Source organism: Euleptes europaea, chromosome 6 (genome assembly GCF_029931775.1).
Source record: "Euleptes europaea isolate rEulEur1 chromosome 6, rEulEur1.hap1, whole genome shotgun sequence".
NCBI classification, from domain to species: Eukaryota; Metazoa; Chordata; class Lepidosauria; order Squamata; family Sphaerodactylidae; genus Euleptes; species Euleptes europaea.
The window spans coordinates 23,393,787-23,409,695 of record NC_079317.1 but is presented as its reverse complement, the minus strand read 5'-3'; the positions used below and the strand labels follow the sequence as shown (position 1 = coordinate 23,409,695).

General features: G+C 39.1%; 1 protein-coding gene across 1 annotated transcript in view; it reads right to left on the bottom strand.

Annotated features, from left to right (window-relative positions):
- Window positions 1–4,972: 4,972 nt before the first annotated feature.
- The window catches only part of DICER1 (dicer 1, ribonuclease III), a 46,043-nt gene continuing 35,106 nt past the window's right edge, over window positions 4,973–15,909 (bottom strand). The window contains exons 23-28 of the mRNA XM_056852257.1: window positions 12,425–12,580; window positions 8,730–9,612; window positions 8,338–8,606; window positions 6,626–6,788; window positions 6,466–6,541; window positions 4,973–6,043 (exon numbers count right to left, since the gene is read on the bottom strand). Coding sequence (XP_056708235.1) covers window positions 5,878–6,043; window positions 6,466–6,541; window positions 6,626–6,788; window positions 8,338–8,606; window positions 8,730–9,612; window positions 12,425–12,580 — 1,713 coding nt within the window. The 3' untranslated portion in view covers window positions 4,973–5,877. The remainder of the gene's footprint in view (window positions 6,044–6,465; window positions 6,542–6,625; window positions 6,789–8,337; window positions 8,607–8,729; window positions 9,613–12,424; window positions 12,581–15,909) is intronic.

Below are 15,909 nucleotides of genomic sequence, written 5' to 3'. Positions count from 1 at the left end.
ACACACACACACAATAAGTAATATCTTCTGTCAAAATGGCAGTTATTTGTTTAGCAGTATGTGCACATTTTTTAGCTGTGCAAGATGTTTTTAAAACGCTGATCTGAGATTTGTTGCTTTAAAATAATAAGTAAAATATTCGGAGGAAAATTGACTTCTGCAGAATTTCTCTTTACAGCCTTTAAAACTCATTACATTGTTAAGGCTCATTATGTAACTTTAGAGAACAAATCCTCATGAAAACATTTTAAGGTCTAATCAAGCTGTATGCATCCAGTATCCATTCTTGCTATAAGCTGTCATAAAACCGGGCATTCCACGGAATAACTCAGAGCTCTACAAGCAATTCATAAACATATTTCATGACCAATTTCTGCAGTAACTTCACAACTGTAGTCAAAATACATAAAGTCAGAATTCATTATCTATGGTACAAAGTTGCATTTATTCTATAGAGGGTTTACTCTGCTACTCTGCTCAGCATCTGTTGGAGGAAGGTTCTTTGGGACAGAGGAAGGCTTCGCACTTAGGTAAGTGGAGTGATAGGACACAACCCTATATATATTTCATATGCAATAAGACCTCCCGTGCCAAAACACTAACACAGAGATAAACCGCTGAGACAAAAATTGTTTCATTCTGTACTGAAATGGACCTGGCTCTAACATGGAATATAAAGCTGAAAACTCCCAGCTTTTACAGAGAGGAATGCAGAATAGGGCGTTAAGAAATAAAACTGAAGAGCAAGAGGCCAATCAAATGAGTGTCATGGTGGTACAACAAACGCTCAGCATCCAACAATTAAGAGTCTCCCAACATTTTGTAACTGGCCCTAGGTCCCCTGGCAGTCATTTTGTGATGGCTACGCCCCCCCATGACGTCCATTATATGTTCTCAAAATAATCAGGATGACCCACCCCATTGGTATTTCACCTGCCTAATGCTGAAGTTCCAATGTGATGCATAAAGCAAACAACTGTGGCATCAGCAACTATCCCAAAATATTTTGTGAATGTCTGAAAACAGGTATCTTTCCAACCTCCCTTTTCAGACACACACACACACACACAGAATTCAATTGAGATGCTTCAGGATATATTATTTGAGTGTTCAGAGATTCACAACATTGAGCTTGGATCCAGTGCAAAATTTGTGCAAGTGGAAGTGCAAGAAAAAGCCGCTTGTGCCAAGTCACACTTACTGTATCTCCACTTGCATTTTCACAAGATCTTTCTGGGCACTATAATATATAGGGTGAAAAATGCTAATGTTGCACAACACCTTGCACAAGCAGAACTGTGCTGAATCTGTTTCTGCTTGCACACCACTAGATCAAACCTTTGGCTGGGTTGTCAGTATTAGTGTTACTGTCAAATCACACCAAATTTCAGACATTCACTGACATATCTGTTGATTTCTTAAACTAATGGGCAGTTCACTTCAATTAGAAAAACGATTGAGAAATATTTTGTACAAACCTTTCCAGGAAAAAAAAGCAAGCACACAAGTGAACAGACCATAACTTTATTGGAGATATATTCAGCTACAATTATTACAAAAATCTATTAAAGGTAATTGTGATCCATAAGGTGCAGACTGCAAATTTCTGCAGCATGATTACAGTATGAATGAATTACATTTTATGTCCCTTAGACAACTGCAGCATGTGATGGGAAATATTTTATTGTCCATCAAATTACGTTATTCATTCTACTTGATTTTAACCACCTCTTAAAGTCAAACTATTTACAATAAAAAGCCTGCAATTTTCAAATGCCTGTTCAGCTTGCTTCTCTCTCTAGATAACTTGCTGCTATGGTAAACTGAGTGCATCTAACACATCAATTTAGACAGTCTGTGGTTGTTACCCAAATTAAATGGAAAGCAGGGGGGGAAATCTTTACTAATATTTTGGAGACAAAATGCTTGTAATAAATGAAGAATTACTCTTGGAAAGTTGCACGTAACTGATTTGACTTCTGCTGGTGAAAGCAGTTAGATTTTAATTACATTTTACAGTTGCACATGTTAGGGTTTAAAGACACAAATGTATGAGTATTAATGCACCTTCACTTGTTGAAAATATTTGCCATTAAGGATGTAAAATTGTCCTAGGTTCCCATCCTGTTTGCATCGGTCACACACAATACATTTCAGTACATTCATTGAGGAACGTAGGCGGACAGCCGGTTTATGCCACCTGCAGGTGCGGTCCCACACTTTAAGGGACGGCTCAGAGCTGAACCTAGTCTGTGCTCATATTGATAAAAGCTTTTGTTTAATTCTCTGCTCTGCACTCCTCACTTAAAGGAAGAATTTAATCGACAGTTAATATACACTTGACCAGTGATCCTTTATAACGTGGGGAAGGTGAAAGGATATTCTAAAAATTGTCAACAAATTCAAAGAACAATATAATATGGCATAATTAAAATGACAAAAAGTTTTAAATCCTTTAAAAAAAACATAGCAAAATGCCACAGACATTAACAAATGATCTATTTCAGTTGTGCAAATTAAGTGACACCGTTGCAGGCATTCTAGTGATCTTTTTTTCTTTTCTTTCTTTTCTAATCCAGTAAATCAAATCAGCAGCAAGGCCCAGTCCCCATTTTCCCTCTATTAAGTATATTTCTCCTTGAAATGAGGTAAAGCATGGTAACAAGTGCAATGCTTATTTGTGCTCTATGAACAGAACAGCACAAAACAAAGCCATAAAAAAATTAAAATGCAGCATAGTTAGGATTGTTAAAAAAAAAAAGTACAGTATAACAGAACAAAAAAAAAGGAAGGGGGGAGATTCCAAAACTAGGTTTATGCCTCCTCTATTTGCATGAGGAATGTGTGTGGTTGATTTTTTGAAGACAGGTTTGCCACGGGTCTATTTCCTTGCTTGTAGCATATCAAAGGCTTTCAAACCCAACTTTCAAAAAAACAATCAGGATTAGGCATTGTCTAATACCCTAATTATATATTTTAAAGGGTAAAGCAGTTGCACAGCACAGAAACCAGTGTGATTTCTGCATCTAAGAGCGCTAGGAAATATGTGAATGACATCATACAGCGAAAAGGTGTGGCGTCATGCAAAACAATCAGCAGGAAAACCCCTACTCAAATCAGTCTTTCCAATCAGCTCCTTGCACATTCAGGGAGGACGCTGAATTCTCCTGGTATATAATACAACCAAAGTCTCCTATTGCCGCCAGGCTACACTGTAATCTCAGGAAATATGTTCACTGAATTTTTCCATTTCACGAAACTGGTTTAGACTTTGGGCAAGTCATAAAAAAAATAATTAGTACACATTTGACTGGGATAATACAGGCTGTTTTGAATATATGGATGTTTTAATTTTTCATAAGTGATATATGGGTCTGCAGAGAAGAACTACCAGCATTAATAACTATTATTTCCTAGAGCTGCAAAACTTTCATTCAGGATTACAGTTGCGCATTTAAGATTGTGTTCCTTAATGAACTTCCTATACAGCTTTATTCTTGCACAGTGAACTTCAACAGCAATTCTCAATCCAGTTACCATTGAAAAGTCCCATTAAACTGTTGTTAAAAAATACTTTAAGTCAGCAGTACCTAAAAAATGTAACAGATGTTTCCACAATCCAAAACTATGTGCATGAGGGGGACAATGCTACATGCATAACTAGAGGCTTCTTTCAGTTTCTGAAGGCAGCTACTCCCATTGCTGAAGACTCAAGCCATTTTTTAAAAGCTGAAAAAGCAGCTAGCCTCTATGGCCGTAAGGGCACTGGGGTGGAAACAAACATGTTTTGAGATGCACGCGGAATTTGTTCAATTTGGGGGACCACATGCTTTGTGTTTTCTCTAATATACTACTCTGTCAGTGTGACTGAGACCCCTTCACAAATATTTTAGTTCACTGGCATTACTAGAAAATCTAAGCAAAAAAAAATAATTGTTATTCAAAACTAAATTTCATATTTCAGACAAGTGTAACATCCCCAGCCTCTCAGGTATGTTTGTTCTCATTTAAATAGGTAAACCAGATTTCCTTCCTCCCCCCTTTAAATCTTGAATGAGTCGGGTCTGGGGGGGGGGTTGTCTTTAAAAGCAGAAAATACAGTATTTATTTGTAAAAGGGCACATAAAACAGCATCAAGAGCCGACCACTGTCCGGGAAACCATTTAAAAAAATCTTGCTCAGCTTTCTGAAACTTCAAGCATAATTAATGGGGCAAAATTGCAGCAAACCTCTATTGATATTGGTGGGAGCACAAGACAGCCCACCGCTTTTTTCTTTAAAAAAAAAAGGTAAATTAAGAGGTATTATAGTTACAGTGCAAAAATTAAAATTTCAAGCATAATACAAACACATAGCACCAAAACAGAAAAACAATGCATGCAAAAAAAAAGGGGGGGGGCGAGAAAGACAAAAGAACAAAGAAGAACTGAGGTATTTAAGTGAAGGATGCCTACAGATACCTAAAGAAATTAGGCATAGCCTAAAAAAAGTATGCTTTCATATCAGCTGAAACAATAATAATGAGCTACTTACTCTACATTAAAGGACCTAAATCACAGATGTATCAAAAAGTATGGCAGTTTCTCTCACGACAACTTCCATGGCATTTTAAACAGCACAGCTTTGGTAAATGAAATATGCATGCAATTCTTAAAAGTACAGTAAGAAATTTATGTGGAAATTGCTCTTAAAGGTGTAAAGGTGCTCCATTTGTTAAATATGTATCCAATATAAAATCTGCAGCATATTTTAGGTGCGATATGTTGAAGGTTCTCTCCCCCTGCCCTCCCCAAAAGCAACAGTTTGCACTGTGCGATTAGCTACTGTTACAACGTTCTGATACTGGAAACAACATCTTCAGTCCATCAAGGAAATCCTCCTGCACAAGCTCCTTGAAGTGAAAGAGGGTTCTATTACATGAGCGATGGATCGTGCCCAGTCTAGCTCTTGGTTTTTGTAACAATGGAAATTTGGAAGAGACTTTTTTTGTTTTGTTTTCAATATCAAAAACAAAAATCTGTACTAACAATTTCCTCTGAATCGTTAAAAATAACCACACTACATATATATGAATATGAATTCTATTACAGTCCTGTAATAAGTTAAGTCACAGCTAAACTACCCTGTTGTACTGCAAATACAGAGCCGTATCATAAAATGCATTCTAAAAATGAAGGGAATGTAAAACAGTTGTGCTCCGAAGAGACCAGAAATTAAAGGTTGCAATTAATGAGGGTTTTATATACTTTTAAGGCAAGAACCTTTCAAATGCAAGACTACGCGGGCATCCATTTTCTCTCTCTCAGATGCCAGACATTTCAATTAAAAACCTGTCCCTAACAAATAAGTGCAATAATGATTGGGAATGCCATCTTAATGCCAAGATGGCACGGAAAGAACAAGGACAATACTGGCACACTTATCCTTTACACCAAATCATCCAGTACAGTTTATAAACTGCTTTGTGACTGGCACTAGTGCACAGATTTGAGAAATTTCAAGATTTTTATATACATATACACATGTATATATATAAAAATCTAGTAACTGCGTTCGGCAAAAGCTCCCTGGCCTTTAACACTAAGCAAAGCTGTACTGACAAAGTAAATCAAATGTTACCTGACAACAATTTTGAACACTTGCTAAATGTTATCATTAAAGCACTCTTGTGATTAAACAAAGCAGAAGTGAGGAAAGAAGACAAAGATTGTGTTTGCGCAAAAAGAAAAAAAAACCTATCACTACAATTAGTTCCAAAATTATGTATATATGTTAAATGTTGTTAGCTATTTTTGTTATCAAATTTTAAATGCTGTCTTCAATTTGTTCCTCTCAACATCAACTTTAAAATCTCTCCTTTTTTTCCCAAGAGGTGTCTCAGCTATTTGGAACCTGAGGTTGATTTGCTTTGAGGCTTCGTAGAGCTCTTCGCGCTGCGGCAGATTTGGCGATCCGATAGCTTCTTCCAACACCTTTAAACTTTCCCTTCCCTACAACTTCCACGGTTACTCTGACTTTTCCATCATAGGTTCTCTCTGCAGGGCTGCACCAGTTTTTTGGGGGGGAGAGTAAGAAAAACAGAAATAAACATATAAATTACAGCCAGCATAGTCAGAAGGGAATTAATTCCCTTCCACAGAACTATGTTAATCCACAGCACAAACCACACTGTGAACCTCAAAGTAATTTACTGCAAGAACTTTCACAGGGGTAACTGCCTACTTCACCAGATGCATGCAAACATGTGACTATGCAGATAAACACAAAGAAATAGAAAGCATCAAGGCTGTTGGTATTTCCCAAATGGACGCAAAATGTGTTTTCCACTTCAACAGTATCGTGCATTATTTCACTTATCTTTGCAATCTTTCTGCACAGCTGTATTTAAACCACTTTACAGCAAGGCCACTGTAATTCAATGTATTTTGCATGATTTCAAGAGATGCCCAGAAAACAGATCCTTACCTAAATTTAGCTGTCTCTGGCTCCATCTCCAGTAGCTCTCGTACTGGGGAACGGGGAACATTTGCAGAGAATTTTTCTGTGATGAAAAAATTTATATTTTTAACCCTACTAATAGAAACCATGAACTACTGAAATTTTCTTCTGAGAGCTCTTACGTTACCTATTAACGGCCTCATCATTGGATAGTACACTTGCCAAACCATTTCCAGAGACATTCCACTATCCATGTAAATGGCACCAGCAAGAGATTCAAATATATCCCCCATGGCCTTTGGTACTTCTATATCTTCTTCTTTTTCTTCATCTTCTTCAGATCTTCGGAGCTACAAATTAAATAAAATCTCACTTTACAAAAGTCCTTGCAAAGTATCCATCCTTTTTAAAATACACACACAAAAATGCATTCACTTGGACTACCCTGTTCCTTGTAAAAAAAATTTAATCATTTGAATGTTGGTTAAGCAAGGAAAGATCGGCCACTTTAAATTTAGATTGTGCTTACTTAAATTCAGATTTAAGCATGTATCTATAAAAATAACCACCTAAACAGCCCAATCAATTTGATTTCACTAAAGTATCATTAGCTACTATCTCTGGTTAAACAAAAATGGTGTGATCTTCTCCCTGTGTGAGGGCAACAGCGCCCACAAGTGGAGAGATTCCTTACAAGACTCAAGTTATTCAGGATCTAAAATGCAGGTTACTCACAAAGTGCAGAGGGATCAGGCACACAAACCTCCCATTCCATGTATTTTCCTAGCCTGCAGCTTCTGTGTACACTCTTTCTTTGGAGGTTTTTAAGCAGAGGCTAAATGGAAATCTGACAGTAATGCTGATTCTTTGAACTTAGGAAGATCATGAGAGGGAGGGCAGGAAGGGATGAGCCAGTGCTCGGCTCTTGTGGCCCTTTCTTACTTGCCCAAGATAATGCCGATTGTCACTTTGAGGTCAGGAAGCAATTTCCCTCCAGGCCAGATTGGCCAGGGATCCTGGAGGGGTTTTTTTGGCCATCTTCTGGGCATGCAGCTGGGGTCACTGAGGGAGTGGGGGAGGAGGTAGTTGTGAATTTTGTGTTGTGCAGGGGGTTGGACTAGATGACCCTTGAGGTCCCTTCCAGATGTATGTTTCTATGAAGGTGATGGGGGGGGGGAAGAAAAGGGCTCTATTCAGCTCCCCAAGGATCTTTCCATGTACATGTGCTACATCCTCATGCAAAGAAGGATCAGAAGCAAAATTCTGTTTCAATGTGACCAATTCATAGGCAAGGCTATAGGTATGCTGTGAGTTTGCAGCAGTTACAGCCCAGGATGTGGGATTGTGTATGGTATTTAGCATCTGGAAACCCCTCAGCTTTCATCTTTTGAACAAATAGTTTCTAGCCCTTACCCATGAAGCTACAACTGAAAGTGAGTACTGGCCAACACCAGATGAGATATCCGAAGCAAGAAACGGGGCCAAATATGACTCCCAGCGGATGGGAACAGCATCCAGCATCCTATATTACTTCCTCTACTCCTCACATTTAGCAAAATGAGACTCAGGCATGAGTAAAATTAATATTTATGCCGAATAAGAGAAATTATCTACATTTGTCCCTTTTGCAAAATGTATACAAATGTATATAGGTCCAGTTTTTTTTCCACATTCTTTTTTTATTGTCAGAAAATGTAAAGAACAGATTTGAGGAACACACACAGCCCTCACTGCAGGGTCAGTAGTTCAGGACAGTTGTAGCAAGTCGCCAATAACTAGTTATTTGAACCAAGTTATATTTCGTTAAAAAACAAACCAAAACCCATCACTGGCTTGTGGTTCTTGGAAATGAGGCAACATGCTAAGTGGAAGTCAAAACTACTTTCCTACAGTACTCACCTCTGAATCCATTCCTTGCATTTCATTTTTTTCCATCTGAAACTGCACAAAGTCATCAATAACATGGAACAGCTCAGGAGAGACCGCTTTGAAGTACTTGTGGTAGTCATACTTTACAGCCAAAGAGGCAAAGATGGTGTTGTTAACGAGAGCAGATCGCAGGTCTGTCAGAACTCCGGGAGAGTGCTGCCGTGGGTCTTCGTAAAGGTGCTTGGTTATGAGGTAGTCCAAAATTGCATCTCCCAGGAATTCCAACCGCTGGTAACAATCTTAACACACACAAGAGTCGAGGGAAGGGAGGGAATACACAACAATACAGTTTAGCATTCCTTTCAAAGCAATCTGCATTCCTTCACATTTAATGCAAAAAGAGATTTTTTCAAATGACTTACCGGTAATGGTGTTGTAATGATAAGAGGCATGAGTAAATGCCTGGAGTAGGTAAGCCTTGTTCTTAAAACTGTAGTTAATTTTCTTCTCAAAGTTTTCAAAGCCAGATATAAGGTGATTTAAGGTTCTCTCAGCATCTGGATGATCAAACATACATCTTGGCGGAATCTTTAAACAGCCGTAAACCAAGTCTTTATACAAAGAAAACTCTTGATTGGCTAGAGAGGCAGAAATACAGTTTGCTGAAGGATGTTTCTGTTGGCTGTTCAAATGGTCTCTGCAACCGTATGGAACACTGTCCCCGTCAGTTTTTTTAATTATCGGAAGCACTTTCAGGCCCAGCGAACAGAGGAAAAGCTGGGCAGCTCTCTCACCACAGCTGGTCAGGTAGCAGCCCAGAAGGGCTTCCACACAGTCTGCAATGCTTTTGTCAGCGATGCACTGTTCTGTGTGCAAATCATACGAGATGGACTGTTTCCCAGCATCGATGCCGCAATTCTCCTCCGACGGATTCCAGAAACCGACGACAAAGTCATCTTCCTCCACGGCCTTGCTCGGGTCTAGATAGCACATTGCATCCCAAGAGCTGTAGTCAAAATCGTCAAAATCTGACGAAAACTGGACGTTAGACAAGGATGACTTCTTGGGCGCTTTCCATTCATAGCTGTTGTCAGCGGGCGAAAAGGGGGAGAGGGATATTTTCTTCACAAATGCTCCAGAGCCCATCAGCATATTGTCAATGAACTTGATATGCTCCTGATCGTACTCTAAAAAGTCATCTTCCAAGTCAGCTTCCTCCTTGGGTACCTGCCACATCAAATCATCGTCATCGTCATCGTCGTACTCATCATCAAGTTTTCCATTCGACAGCAGGCCCTCCTTTGTCTGGAAAAGGAGTAAAATAAAATTTGAAGGAGGCGTATTAAACTTTACTACAAAAATTAAAAATTTCACAACTTCATAGTGGCTGATGGTGTAACTAAACTAATTTTAAGTCTGTTTTTTATTAGCTCCATTGGATGTAGACACACAATGGTTCACACAAAGAACTACAGATTTGAGAAAATGTGAGTGACAAAAATACAAGAATACTGCAATCAGATCTAGGATTTATTATTTGCTCCAACACATGAATTAAAAACTAAGCACACCGTTTAATCTGGATTTGTATGATTATCATTACCAAAGAGTGCTCCTCACTTCCCCTATATGTGCAAACTTTGGCTCCTGGATGCATTAAAAAACAGTCCCCAGTGTAGGGTTTACAGGATTCCCCAAGGTCTATTTAAAATCCCAGGCACATTCTCGTATCAATATTCCAGCACTGAAATGTGTTTAGTGATAAATAAGCATCTACAGTGAGAAAACAGAAATCCTCATTTTTCTGGGCTACTATAAATGTAATTGTGCTTAAGCAGAAAAATGGCAATTTTTCACATTAGTAAATAGAGCCGTTTGCAGAACAGCTACAAACCCATTTGGTTAGCATGAATGAAACCAGTTTAGACAATGTCTAAGCATATCCACATACACATGCAAGAGCTCTAGACCAAATATTTTAATCAAGGTTTGACATTCATGTAAACATCTGCTTGGATAATACCGAAACACTGAGTTGGGAATTTGAGAACTTGGTAAATACTACGGCTTCAATGAATGTTTTGGTTTTCAAACACAAATTGTATCTGGGAGACTACAGCAAAATAGGAACAATTTAGACCTAGCACAGATAACAATTCTCTTGCTGTTTGCTAATATATTTTTCAGTTATGATTTGGGACAAATATATGAAGTAAACTAAGCTGGCAGTGAAACACTCTTCCGTAGAAATAAGCTGCATCCATAATCAAAATGGGTCCTTGTTAGTGCTCACTCTAAGGAGCCAGTGTGGTGTAGTGGTTAAGAGCGGGGGACTAATCTGGAGAACCACGTTCGATTCCCTGCTTTTCCACATGAAGCCTGCTGGGTGACCTTGGGCCAGTCAGAGTTCTCTCAGGACTCTCTCAGCCCAACCTACCTCACAAGGTACCTGTTGTGGGGAGGGGAAGGTGGTTGTAATCCACTTTGAGACCCTTTAAGTTACAGAAAATTAAGGTAAAAAAGCCAACTATTCTTCTTCTTCTTAGACTGGAGCAAAAAAAAAAGGCTTGGGGGCGGTTCAGATGGACAGCCAAACCATGGCGAGCCTCAGGTTCACTCATCTGTTCCCCCTGACCCTCTTGTGCTAGGGCACTTTCTGGTTATTGACAAGGCGCAGTTTGTTGGCTCAGAATAAATGCCAAACTCTGATTCGCTGACAAACAGGAAGTATGAAAGGGTACTGGGGAGAAGGGAGGGAGTACACAATTGACTCTTGCTCCCAACCTCTAAGCTGAGCCATTATCTACGTGACCTTCTAAAACTTTTGACTAAGGTCAAAGGTTTCTGGGCAAGCCTAACAGTCATGAGACAAGACCAAAAGGCAACAGGTGGCTAAATTAAAAAAACAAACAGAAGGTAGGACTAAACACGCAGTTCTAACAGAAGTAAGTAAGCTGTGCCCCCCCCCCCCACTGCAAGACCTGCATTGGGCCCAGTGCTTCTTCAATTAGCCACAAATTATCTGGAGTCAGAGGTGAGCAGTGACAGAGCCAAGTTTACAGCTATCATATTATTTAGGATTATGAAAAAATGAAGACAACTCAAGAGCTCCAGAAGGACAGCATGGTAAGCTTGCCTATGTGAAGTGGCCCTGAAATTATCTGATTTTGTTTTTAAATGGGCTTTCGTTTGCAGTTAGAACATCCGTGCATATTCTTTCATAAAAGGAATTTACTGCACACATACCATGCTAAATAATACCTTCTTAATATACATTGTCCCTGACCTCGATGGCCCAGGCTAGCCTGATCTCGTCAGATCTCAGAAGCTAAGCAGGGTCAGCCCTGGTTAGTATTTGGATGGGAGACAACCAAGGAATACCAGGGTTGCTGTGCAGAGGAAGGCACTGGCAAACCACCTCTGTTAGTCTCTTGCCTTGAAAACCCCAAAAAGGAGTTGCCATAAGTCGACTGCGACTTGTCGGCACTTTACACACACACACACACACACACACACACAATATACATTGTAATATTTTATTTCCTGAAGAGTGGGGGCAGATGGAGGGCTCAGTGTTTTAACACATTTATACAATACTTAGAATGTTTTACTGTGCAATAAACATTCCAATAGATTTTTAATATTTTGGTATACCCTCTGGTGGTTTTGTCATCAAAGCATGCATTGAAAAAAATTCTGTTCATCTATGCACCATTTCTGATCTTGATTCTGACTTTCTACTTTCCAACTTCAAAGCAAGGAAAAGCTCTTATGCTCACAGTTCACCACTATGCAAATTTATCCTGGTCTAAACCCTATGCAGAATAACTCTGCATAGGACTGCACCATCAGTTTTGTACTGTTTATTAAACAGTGTAATGCTAACAAATTTCGCTAACAATGGACATGTGAATCTTTTTGACAACAGGCATTCTTGTTGATAAAATGAAATGTGAGAGGACTCGGTCAAAAACCATCAGTGCCAATGGTTTATGTAAGATAATGCTTTATACTGAATAAGGGCTTCAAAGGCCCCACTCACTTTCCTCTTTCATTTGTAATGATATGCTCATAGATGGAAACATTTAATTGTAAATTCATTTCAGCAGTGGCTTACCATTTCATCTTTTCCCCATTTGTCTGTGTTATTCTTGTCTTGGTTTACTATGTAACCAGGTGGAAGCCAGTTGACAGGTGGATCAAAAATAGATACCACCATGCGACTAGGAAGCCCTTTCTTTTTCCCAAGACGATACAAATTACAATTGCTGACCTTTAAGAAAAAGTATTTATCATAATCTATAGATATTTACACAAAAGAACACAAAGCAAGTTTAGGCTATACGTGTGTGTGTGTGTGTACACACACACACACACACACATGCTATTACAGGAAAAAATTCCCTTTTATATTCAAACCAACATAGACAAAACATATACAACATTTCATAATTAAACTGCTCAGATTCGGTTTGCAACCTTGTGTTGACCAAAACACTTTAACATGAAGAATGTTCATATGAAGAATGCCCCAGATTTATAGGCAAAACACAGCTGCTTTATTATTTCAAAAAAGCGTAAGCAAAAGAGAGCCACAAATGGACTGCAGAGTAAATCAACAATGGTTCAATGGAAAAGATCAGATTTCGGTCTTGTATTTTTCTTTAGGAATACAAAAATTAATGCTAAACTTACACAGTTCCATGAGCAGAACAGAAAGGAAAGTCAGATTTTGCCCAATTCTCTCTTCTCGCTGCAGTGCCCTTACCTGTATGCCTTCCTGTCCATGCAAAAACTGCAACTTCCAGTGACCGTTTTTCAGGGTTCAAGGGGGACTTGTTGGAGAAAAATCCACCACCACAAGAAGATTCAACTCATTGCTATTTAAGCCAGGAAATTTACATGGTGAAGGTAGTACAATGGCTAATAAACTGGAGCTTGGCTGTGGGAAATAAGTTCAAATTCCTACTGAGCTATAAAGATCAGTGAGTGGCTTTGGGCAAGTCAGTGTAAGCGTATCCTACTTTATAGGATTTCCTACAAGGTTTCACAGAGAGTAAAAGCTCTTTATTGGAAAGGTGGGATAATAATATATCCAGCAAAGGATTTCCAAGGTGGAATATGCAAGGTGGGATAAAATATTGCTTTCCGACGCTATGCCTTAATATGAGAATTCCATAAATACTTTAGAGCACCTAAATATTGCAGCAACTTTCAAGTAAATTAAGGTTAGTCTATGTCTACAATTTTCAAAAGGTTGCAATTTTTGATCTCTGCTTTTTCTTGGTACAGTTTTTAGGGTGAAGTCAATAGATTTCCCCCTTTTTTATTTTGTCCCTACTTATTTCAACTTTCGCTTAATTAAGCTCACGTCGCCTACTCTATCCACCAATTCTATGTAGAGTTGCCATGTTCCATGTGACACTTGGAGATCTCCCACAATTACAACTGATCTCAAGACTTCAGACATCAGTTCCCCTGGAGAAAATGGCTGCTTTGGAGGGTGGACTCTGTGGTATCACATCCTTGCTGAGGTCCCTCCCAAAACACCACTCTCCCCAAGCAAACGCCCCCCCCAACATTCCAGGACTTCCCAACCTGAAATTGGCAACCCTAATTCTATGAGAAATATGGAATCACAGCAAATGAAATCTGGTGGTCTGATGCAATATGTAATAGCAATATTTGCATAGCGTTTTGCTGAAATCTGCATCTGAAAGTCACATTTCTTACTAAATTCCTCAGCTCGGCATACATCTCTAAACTTGGGAGGGGGTGAAAATTATAATAAATTATTTTTTACTCTGTAATACCTGAAGATACCCTGATCAAACACGTATGGTAAATGTCTTGTGAGCCTAAGCATAATGGCTGTCTCAAGCTAAGATTGTTTTGAGAAGCATAAACTTTTCAGATATATAACCCAACTGCCCCTGATTAGTGATGATCAAGGTCCCACAAGGATCAGAATTGGGACTAGGGGTGTGCATTCGGATGTGCCAAACAACAAAATAAGCTGAAAAATACCAGTTGGCCGAAAAAAGGCTCCCTTTAACAGCAGCTGAAAAATATGAATCCCAACAAGCCGGAAAAAGCCAGCTTTTTCTGGCTTTTCTGTGATTGCTGGTTACTGTTAAGAGGCATCTACAGAAGCAAAAAAACAAAACAAAAAAAGCCTATGGGGAATCTATCCTAGGCCCTGATTTTTTTAAAGGTAGATGCACCAAATTCACAACATAGCTGCTGGTGAATCTCCTTACAAGAATCCCCAAATTTGGTAGATTGGGTCAGGGGGATGCAATTTTATTGGCCCCCATTTTTTCCATTTCCCCCTGACCCAATCTTTATCAACCCCCCCCCTAGAGTGTAATGGAGTTGAACATTTTCAAGATTCCTGAAAAAAGCCAGGAAAAAAACCCCATACTGATATAGGGATTTGTCATTTTTCGTAAATTCTGAAATTTTTCAGGTGCAATATACCCGAATCTGAAAAATGCTGAATTTTTTTGTGTGCACACCCCAAATGGGGACCAGTGCTATTTAATTTGTTCATAATTGATCTGGAATTGGAGCGAGCAGAGTAGTTGCCAAGTTTGTGGATGTTACCAAATTATTCAGGATGGTGAAAAGCTACCGTAAGATCTATCTAAAAAAGCGTGAGTGGGCAACATGAGAAGAGCTGTTCAATGTAAAAGAGTAATTTTTAATGACGGGAACTGGTAGAGACTGAAAGGGAAAGAGATCTTGGGGTTGAGGTGGGCTCTCTGTGCAGCTGCCGTAAAAAACTACGAACTCCTTGCTGTGGATTACTAGGATAGGGACTGAAAATAAAAGGGCCAATATTATGATACCCCTGTGTGGACTGATGGTGTGGCTTCATTTGGAATACTATGTGCACTGCTGGTCACCATATCTCAATAGAATATTGTACTGAAAATACAGAGGAAGGCAACCAAGACAATTAAACGTTGGAGCGCCTTTCATTTGAGAAAAGGCTAAAGTCTGGGGCTTTTAAATTCAGAAAAAAAGATGACTGGGGAGCAGATCTGACAAAAGTTCATAAAGTCATCCAATTTCTCCACCACATGTATAGAGAGACCTTTTTCTCCCTCTCTCAAGTTTTAGAACTTGGGGGCTCAACATTATTTAGCTGTGGAATTCATGGCCAATGGGCATAGTGATGGAGCAGATGGTTTTAAAATGGGATTAGACAGATTAAGGGAGGAGAGGTCTACAAATGGCTACTAGCCATGGTCACTAAAGAGATCTCCATGTTCAGAGGTAGGAAACATCTGAAAGCCAGTATTAGGAACAACATCAAGGGAGAGCCTTGGCCTCTATGCCCTATTTGTTTGCCCTCCATGGCAAATTGCTGGCCAGTGTGTGAAACAGGATGCTGGACTAGGGGAACCACTGGTCTAATCCAGTAAGGCTATTCTTCATACCTTCTGGTTCTAGAAATTCCTAAGAGTCCTTAAACAATTAATTTGCAGTAGCGTTTGTACTGTAGAATCATAGAACATATTAACAAATATATTCAATGGCTGAAATTCTCAAGGCAGATTATGATAATACTATTGGCACATCTAACATTCAATGAAG